The 10000-nt window shown below is 40.3% G+C and overlaps 1 protein-coding gene across 1 annotated transcript in view; it reads left to right on the forward strand.

Moving 5' to 3' along the window:
- Positions 1 to 10000, forward strand: part of LOC123510849 (protein Wnt-1-like) — a 49586-nt gene that overhangs the window by 444 nt on the left and 39142 nt on the right. Inside the window, exon 1 of the mRNA XM_045266292.1 lies at positions 1 to 871. This exon is cut by the window's left edge and continues 444 nt beyond it. Coding sequence (XP_045122227.1) covers positions 753 to 871 — 119 coding nt within the window. The 5' untranslated portion in view covers positions 1 to 752. The remainder of the gene's footprint in view (positions 872 to 10000) is intronic.

Raw genomic sequence — 10000 nt, forward strand, 5'->3', positions numbered from 1 at the left:
CGCGCCAGGGGAGGGGCGGGGGCCCGGGGAGCCAGGGAGTGTTGCGAGCGGCGGCGTGAGTGTGTGTGTGTGTTGCGGCGTGCGTGCGGGGATGGCCAGCGGGTCGCCCCTTGTCGCCACTCGCCACTCTTGCCCAACGCGGCGCGGGAAGTGACGGCGCGAACCTTCTCGGAAGTGACATAGTGTTCCCGTGAATCAGATCCTGTGACGGGGAAGTAAAGAGGCGACGGAAGGGAGCGGCGACCACTCCCTTGAGGAGCGCGCCGCCATAACCACACTGCGGGGTGTGCGTGTGCGACGACAGGCACTGACGGAGGCGCTGATGGGAACGTTACTTTCCACAGAACAGCACAGCACATCACAGCACAGCACAGCACAACACAACACAGCACAGCGTTAGAGTGAGAGGAAGGTGAGGCATGTGTCGCGGCTGTGTCACGATGTACTACCGCTCCTCGCCGTGGCAGGACCAGCACGCCAGCACATCACCTTCCTGGAAATGAAGACGAGCTTGCCATAGCGTCCTGGTGAGGCCACACAGGAGCCGCGCCAGTGACAGTGCCAGATCAGTGCAAAGCCAGTGCCAGACCAGTAGTGGATCAGTGTGGCGGGTCGCGGCGGCGCATCAAAGCGGTGGGCCGAGTGAAGGGAGGAATGAGCGGGGCCGCGCGGGGAGCAGCGACCACCAGGCAGTGACGCCCCCACCCTCGCGCCGCAGCCTCTCCTGCTCCCGCTGCGCCAGGAGGTCGACGATGAGGTTCGGGGGGCGGGGGAGGGCGGGGGCCTGCCACCTTCTGCCGTGGGCCGCCCTCCTGCTCCTCTGCGCCGCTGCTACAACCGCGGAACTCAAGCGGCGGGAACCCAAGTGGTGGTGAGTAAACTTTCCGCCTCTTGTTGTGCCGCCTGCACGCGCGCGCACACACACACACACACACACACACACACACACACACACACACACACACACACACACACACACACGCTACTATATGCAGTGAGTATTCTACAACTAAATTAATCTCCAACAGAGACCAAGCGTGAATCCAGCAAGATGTAGCCATGAGTAACCCAATGAGGCTTGTAAACACATGATGCTATGATGTCACAAACAAACACACACACACACACACACACACACACACACACACACACACACACACACACACACACACAGAAGATGAAGGAAGACAGAGAGACAGACGGACACAATGATGCTGGGATCAAAAGATAAAGAACAGCAGATTGAAATGCTAAACAAACAGAAAGATAAGGTGAAGAGGACTTGAGAGAGAGAGAGAGAGAGAGAGAGAGAGAGAGAGAGAGAGAGAGAGAGAGAGAGAGAGAGAGAGAGAGAGAGAGAGAGAGAGAGAGAGAGAGAGAGAGAGAGAGAGAGAGACACAAACACACACACACACACACACACACACACACACACACACACAGACAAACACTTAAGAGCCAAAGAACTAAACAGATAGACAGACAGACAGACAGACAGACAAACAAACAAGACCCACCCCATCCCATCCCACCCCACCCCAATGACAACCCAGTAACCCCCACATGGGCACTTAGAGCTATATGTGCACCTGTGGCTGTGTGTACGTGTCTCTTGCGTGTGCGTGTGCGTGTGCGTGTGTGTGTGCGTGTGAGGTGTCGCCCTTCCTTTGATCTTCGCTGAGTATGCAAGGGCGACGCCTCACAATTACGCGTAACTGGATATTATTAGGATCCCCGGAGGTTCCCCCTTGTTCGGCCGCCCCGGGGGATCATTAGCCGCCGCGCAGGTGACCCAGGGGGAAGGATAATTGCAGGTACTTTTACAGCTGCTCCTCATGATCCCCGGAGATGAATTAACGCTTGCAATGGGACTTGTTTGTAAGCTCAACTAAGAACATTTTTATTAAGACAAGAGAAGGATTTTTTTTGTCTTTATTTTGTCTATCTATCTATCTATCTATTTATTTATTTAACTACTACTACTACTACTACTACTACTACTGTTTGTAAGCTCCACTAAGAACATTTTTATTAAGACAAGAGACTGTTTTTTTGTCTTTATTTTATCTATCTATCTATCTATCTTTCTTTTTTTCTATCTATTTATTTATTACTACTACTATTACTACTATTATTTGTAAGCCCACTAAGAACATTTTTATTAAGACAAGAGACTGTTTTCTTGTCTTTATTCTGTCTATCTATCTATTCATTCATTTACTACTACTACTACTACTACTACTACTACTACTACTTCATTTACCTATGTTTATTTTATTTAAGACGTACTGTAATATAAGTAATTTTTAAGATAATATCAAACCAGCCATTTTTTTTCTTCTCACAAAGCTTCTACGCTATTTCCATATTAAAAAACAAAGATAAAGACAATTAGCCCTTTTTTTAATCATTAGTAATACAACTTTCACACCGAACCTTAATAATTCTCATACACAATTTAGGATTTTTTTTTTCTCACAATATCGGCCATTTATTATTCAAGTTACGTGTATAAGAACCACAAGACAACCGTGGCCATTTCTTCCACACAACACCGGCCATTTGTCGGTCACGTATCCGCAAAAGTCACGTCACGTTTCTTAACCCCTTCAGTACTATGACATTTTTACCTTAAGTTTTGTGTGTGATTATACGATTTCACTGACATTAGGAAGCGTCTATGGAGGGCAGAAGATTAATGGCCACAGTCTTCAGTATTCTAACCCCTTCAGTACTGCGACACATTTTTACCTTGAGATTTGTGTGCGATTAGACCATTTTATCGACATTAGGAAGGGTCTATGGAGGGCAGAAGATTAATAGCCCGAGTCTTCACTATTTTAATCCCTCCATGAGTCTCCGAAGCTGTATAAAATCATCAAATAGTAACCAGAATTAATATGAAAACACGTCAGAGTGCTTTTATACCTTTGTTTTGTGTATGATTAGACCATTTTATTGACATTAGGAAGGGTCTATGGAGGGCAGAAGATTAATAGCCAGAGTCTTCACTATTCTAATCCCCACATGAGTTTCTGAAGCTGTATAAAATCACTCAATAGTAAGCAGAGTGAATATGAAAAACGCGTCATGGTGCTGAAGAGATTACAGACCATTCACTTATCTTATTCTTAACGCTTTCGCTCCAATAGATAACAATTCACACTACATTAACCTTCAGCTTCAGTACCATGACGTGTTTCCATATTCATTCTTTTTACTATTTGGTGATTTTATACAGCTTCAGAAACTCATGTGGGGGATTAAGATAGTGAAGACTCTAGCCATTAATCTTCTGCCCTCCATAGACCCTTCCTAATGTCAATAAAATCGTCAAATTGCACACAAATCTTAAGGTAAAAATGTGTCCTAGTACTGAAGGGGTTAAAATAGTGAAGACAATGGCCATTAATCTTCTGACCTCCATAGACCCTTCCTAATAATAAAATGATCAAATCGCACACAAATCACAAGGTAAAAATGTGTCCCAGTACTGAAGGAGTTAAAGACAATACAATGAGTGTGTGAGAAATGAAAATGGGGAATGAATAGAGTTAGCGATTTCAACCCGGTAGTTTGCACGTGACTGTAGAAAAGACGCCACATTGTCCTTGTTTCTATACTCTTCTGGTTCATTTTAGTGTGTTTTTGTCTCCTTTTGTTCCTGGTCTTGTTGTTCGTGTGTGTGTGTTTCTGTTATTTTTACCTTTTCCTTCTTCTTCTTCCTCTTCTTGTTCTTGTTTTTCATTCTTCTTCTTGTTTTACTTTTTCTTCATCTTGTTCTTGCTTTTGTTGTTGCTTTTTTATGTTTCAATCTTGTTTTTTGTTTTTTGTTTCTTGTTTTTCTTTTCATCGTCCTCTTCTTAATCTTGTTTTTTGGGATAATTTTCTCGTGTTTCAATCTTTTCTTCTTTTTTTCTTCTTCTTCTTTATCATCTTCCTATTATTATTCTTGCTTTTTATCATTTTCTCTTGCTTCAATCTTTCTCTTCTCTTATTTCTTCATATTCCTGTTGTTGTTCTTGTATTCGTTGTTGTTTTTTGTGTTTCCATCCTCTAGATTTTGAGATTTCTTGCCGCCAAATCGCATGTGGGTGTAAAAAAGACGTGCCAGTGGTTAGCCAGAGAAAGACGCGGCAAGAAGCACTGAAAGGGTTTACAGACTTGCGTTATGAAGTGAGGCTCGTCTCTCCCACAACAGTGTTCTGGAAAACTTCTGTATCGCATCTCCGCAACATTCAGGTTACGCGAGACTTCAATGCTGTTTTTAGGGTATTGGCAACATATTAACAAGTTTTCCACATTACTACCATTACTCGTGAGAACCTGGCTAACCTTCTCTGAGACCCTTAGAAAACTGTCGATGTGGGACAGGAACGTTCAAAAGAGTTTAGTTGAAGTTAAACGAGACTTCAATGCTGTTTTGGGGTTTTGGCGACATATTAAGAAATTTCCCACATTACTACCAGGAGAAACGCTGGTGAAAACCTGGCTAACCTCATCAGAGTCACTTAACTATAGACAAAGAAGAAGAAAACTAAATAAAAACTTTCCTATATAACTGTTAACAAAAAAAACCTAAAAAGTGGATATAAAAACATAAAAAAAGATAAAAAAGCAAGGTGAATTAGTACAGAAAGCCGAATTAGTAAACAGCCGAATTCACCTGTGCCGAGTATCCAGGTGAGGTAGGCAGGTCAGGTGTGCGGGTAATGTACGTAATCAGCAGGTAAGGTACGGACTCCGCTAGTTAGGGTGCTGGTAAAGGTACACAGGTATATACAGGTAAAGGCGGTAAGGTACAGGTGTGACAGGTGAGGGGCATCTGTACCTGTGATTGGTGTGTGTGTGTGTGTGTGTGTGTGTGTGTGTGTGTGTGTGTGTGTGTGTGTGTGTGTGTGTGTGTGTGTTTTCTATCACCATATCAACGTGTTTTTTTTCTTTTCTTTTTTTTTGCAAATTTACTTCCATCAACTTTACCGACAAAAAAAGAGAAAGAAAATAAAAACAAAGAAAAAAAAACACCACACTCCGGCATATTTTTCCTCCATTTCCATCTCACCAAGGCACTTCCAGCAACCAACACTCCTATTCTGGACACCTGGAGACCTGGTTACGTGGAAAAATGGACACCTGTACAATTTTTCAACACCCTTGCCCTTCATTTACATTCATGTCCTTTTGTGTCCATATTCAGAAACGCCTTGCTCTCTCACCATAACAAATTTCCAAGGTCACAGCGACGACTAGCCAGGTGTTCAAGACAGTTTCTCCTTATTACAAGCTAGAAATATTGCAAATCCATCACCACAACCATAAAAATATCCTTAAAAACATGAGAATCTTCAACTGGAGCCTTTGGAAAGCAGTGATAGTGAGAGAGCAAAGCGTTTTAGAATACAAGGCTTGGGTTTCGCGCTGCCTTTCCCGCGACCTTCCAAACTCACACTGACACATTCCTATCCACCTCAGTCCCTTTAAGTCACCATAGTACCGTTCTCTCTCTCTCTCTCTCTCTCTCTCTCTCTCTCTCTCTCTCTCTCTCTCTTCCTTTTTTAATTCAGTGTTTTTTGGATTTTTCATTACTTTTTTTCAGTTTTTTTTTATATTGTAACTATTTCTTATTTGGTGTTGCTTTTTCTTGACCTTATCGTTGTGTGTGTGTGTGTGTGTGTGTGTGTGTTTCCTTTTCTTCATCTTCTTTTCTTCTTTGTTCTTCTTTTCGTTGCTGTTTTTTGTTTTGTTTCTATTCCATCTCCTTCTTTTTCATTTTCTTTTGTATTCTCTCCTTTTCTCTCTGTTCTTGTTCTTTTTGTTGTTGCATTTCCATCATTCTTCTTGTTGTTACTCTTCTTTTTCTTTGTTCTTGTTTTCGTTATTATTTTTGTTTATTTTTGTTTTTTTATTCTCATCTTATTCCTTTTCTTGTGTTTTTTTCTATTTCTCCCTGTTCTTTTTCTTCTTGTCTTTGTGTTTCTGTCATTCTTCCTTTTCTTCTTCTTCCTCCTCTTTTTGTTCTTGTTGCTGTTTTGTGTTTCTTCTTGTTCATTTTTTGTTTTCTTCTTTTTCTCCCTATTCTTGTTCTTCTTGTCTTTGTGTTTGTCACTTTTTCTTTTTTATTCTTCCTTTCCTTTGTTCGTGTTACTGTTTTTGTGTCATTCTCCTTTTCTTTTCCTGTTTTCCTGTTTTTCTTTTTCTGTTTCTATTCCTTTCCTTTTCTCCCAGTTCTTATTCGTGTCTTTGTGTTTTCCTTTTCCTTTTCTTCCTCTTCTTATTCTTGTTTCTGATACTTCCCTCTTCTTTTTATTCATTTTCTTTTATCTCCTCTCTTTTCATTCCTACTTTTCTCGTGCTTCTCTTCCTTTTCTTGTTCTCTTTCCTCTTATTTCTTTCTTTAAGACGGAGACAAGAAAAAAAAAAAAAACAGGAGAAGGAGGAGAAGGAGGAGGAGGAGGAGGAGGAGGAGGGCGGCGAGGAGATAATTGAGGAGGAACGGAGGGGCAGGATAAGGCCTAAATGATTGTCAAGCAAGTGATAAAACACCTGTATACCTGAAGGACTCAATTCAGGAGATCCTACGAAGTGACAGGAAGGGTGAAGGACTTTTAGGAGGGAGAGGGAGAGGGAGAGAGAGAGAGAGGGAGAGGGACAAAGGGAGGAGAAGGAGGAAAAGGTTAATGGTTTACTCCCTTCAAGGATATAAAGTGGGGGAAGAAATGGGAAGGATTGGAGGGATTTGGAAGGACTTTAGGAGGTGAGAGAAGAGTGGGAAAGGACAGCGTGGTGATAGGAAATGGATGAGAGGGAGGGAGAGGGAGAAGGAGAGGGAGAGGGTGGGAAAATGTGCCGTTTTGGTGAGTTGGTGAGAAGGGAAACGAGAAGGATAGAAGGAAAGGTGAAGGAGAGGTGAAGGAAAGGAAGGAAAGATGAAGGAAAGGTGAAGGAAAATAGGAAAAAGGAAAAAAAGGAAAGATGAAGAAAAAAAAAGGGAAAGGGAAAAAAAAGGAACGGTGAAGGAGAAGAAGAATGAAAGATGAAGGGAAAGGAAAAAAAAGATGAAAGGAAAAAAGGAAAAAGGAAAAAAGGAAAGATGAAGGAATAAAAAAAAAAAAAAATGTACCAGTTTTGAAAGAGAGGAGGAAACAAAACGAAAAAAAAAAAAAGACACACTTTGAAATATAACACTAAAATATAAACCCAATTTTTGAGAGAGAGAGAGAGAGAGAGAGAGAGAGAGAGAGAGAGAGAGAGAGAGAGAGAGAGTTCAAATCTACCGTCTGTAAAACATGGACATTTTGAAAGACACGTGGAAGATAAAATAAATAAATAAACAAAATATATAACACACAGACACACGTACACACACACACAGACACACGTACACACACAAACACGTACACACAGACACAGACACATGTACAAACACAGACACGTACACACAGACACAGACACGTACACACAGACACAGACACACGTACACACATAGACACGTACACACAGACACAGACACACGTACACACAGACACAGACACACGTACACACACAGGCACGTACACATAGACACAGACACACGTACACACACAGACACGTACACACAGACACAGACACACGTACACACACAGGCACGTACACATAGACACAGACACTCGTACACACACAGACACGTACACACAGACACAGACACACGTACACACACAGACACGTACACACAGACACAGACACACGTACACACACAGACACGTACACACAGACATAGACACACGTACGTACATATAAAAGGAATTAAAAGGAAAAACACATGAATTTTGAAAGAGAGGTGGAATTAAAACGAATAAATTTGACACGTTTCTAAATATAACTTTAAAACACATACTAATTTTGAAAGAGAGTAGAAGTGAAATGAAAAAAAAAAAAATGACACGCTTCTAAGTATATTGTCTAAAACACGTACCAATATTTTGAGAGAAACGTGGAAATAAAAAAAATATATATGACACGTTTCTAAATATATCGTCTAAAACACATACCAGTTTTTTGAGAGAACGTGCAAATAAAACGAAAAAGAAAAATATATATGACACATTTCTAAATATAACGTCTAAAACATGTGGAAAAAAACGAAAAAAAAATATATAACACGCTTCTAAATATAACGTGTAAAACGCATACCAATTTTGAAAGAGACGAGGAAGTGATATAAAAAAGACAAGTTTCTAAACACAACGACACGATTCTAAATATACGTTAGAACATATACCAGTTTTGAAAGAAAGGTAGAAGTATCATGAAAAAAAGACGTTTCTAAAAAAATACCCTCTAAAATATGTACCAAAAAAATGACCCACACTTCAAATATAACCAATTTTGAAAGAGAGGAAGAAACAAAAGAAAGGAAATAAAAAACAACAACCCAAGCTTTTAATATAACCAATATCTGAAAGAGAGAAAGAAACAAAAGAAAGGAAATAAAAAGGAAAAGAAAAAGAAGACAAACGGTTCTAAATATGTGAAAAACTCGAGGCTGAGACAAGAGGCGAAGAAAAAGAAGAAGAAAAAAAAAAAGAGAAACGATTCTATATATGTGTAAAACTCCAGCCAGAGATAAAAGAGGCGAGGGAAGGAAGGGCATTCAACATCAAATACCCGGGAATAAATTTGGGTTGTGATATCAAGTAAAAGGCAGGAAAATATGAGAGGAAACGCCTGAATACATTTATTGCGCGAAAGTTTGTCCAGACGGCGGGAAGTGAGAGGCAGAGGAAGGTAAAGTAAGGTAAACATTGGACAACACGTGTTCTTCTGCCCTTCATTATCTAAACCTTCCTTCTTCTTCTTCTTCCTTCATCTTCCAATCTTTATTATCTACACCTTCTTCCCTTCATCTTCCATTACGTGCCTTTCTGACCTTCACAGTTTAAATCTTTCTTCTTCTTCTTCTTCTTCTTCTTCTTCTTCATCTTCCAACCTTTATTATCTACACCTTCTTCCCCTTCATCTTCCATTACGTGACTTTCTGACCTTCACAATTTATATCTCTTCTTCTTCTTCTTCTTCTTCTTCTTCTTCCTTCATCTCCCATTACGTGTCTTTCTAGCCTTTATCATCTACACCTTTCTTCTTCTTTCCTTCATCTTCCATTACACAAACTATATACATAGCCATCTACACACATAAAAGTAGAAGAAGAAAAAAGAAAAAGAAAAGAGAAAAAGAACAAGAAAAAGAATGAAAAAGGAAGACAAACAGTATACACAACCATCTACACACACAAAAGTAGAAGAAGAAGGAGAAAGCAACAAGAAACAAGAAAAAAAAAAGAACAAGAAGAAGAAAAAAAAGAAACAAGGAAGACAAACAACATACAAATCCATCTACACACACACACATACATACACACAAACACCACCAAATTGATAAGGAAGCTCAAAAAACACAATACTCACCATCATCATCATCATCATCATCCAGTCACGTGTCACCATTCACACCTGCCTGACACGGACACACACCTGGCCTGGAATTATTGAAGGTGTTTTTATTAGCCAGCCATTCCTAAATCAAAGGTCAAAATATTTTCCTTCTTTATTTTTCCGTTTTATCAATTATTATTTATTTTGATATCACTTTATTTCTCTTTATTTATTATTTCTATCGTTCCTCTGTTTCATTTGAAAAGAGGAAGGGAAGAGAGAAGAAGAAGGTAAAGAAGGAGGGTAAGGAAGAAGTGAGAGGAGAGGAGAGGAAAGGAGAGAGATAAAATAAAGAGGGAATTAGAAACAGGAGGAGAAAGAGAGGAGAAGAGAGGAGAGAAGAGGAGAAATAAAATGAAGAAAGATGATAGAATAAGAAAGGAAGAGAAAGAAAAGAGAAGAGGGGAAAGGAGAAGAGAAACAAAATGACGAGGATGAAATAAGAAAGAGGAAGAGAAGGAAAAGAGAGGTGAGGAGAAGAGGAGATAAAATGTAAGGATAGAGGAGAGAACAGAAAAAGGGAGAAAGAG

Source organism: Portunus trituberculatus, chromosome 30 (genome assembly GCF_017591435.1).
Source record: "Portunus trituberculatus isolate SZX2019 chromosome 30, ASM1759143v1, whole genome shotgun sequence".
NCBI classification, from domain to species: Eukaryota; Metazoa; Arthropoda; class Malacostraca; order Decapoda; family Portunidae; genus Portunus; species Portunus trituberculatus.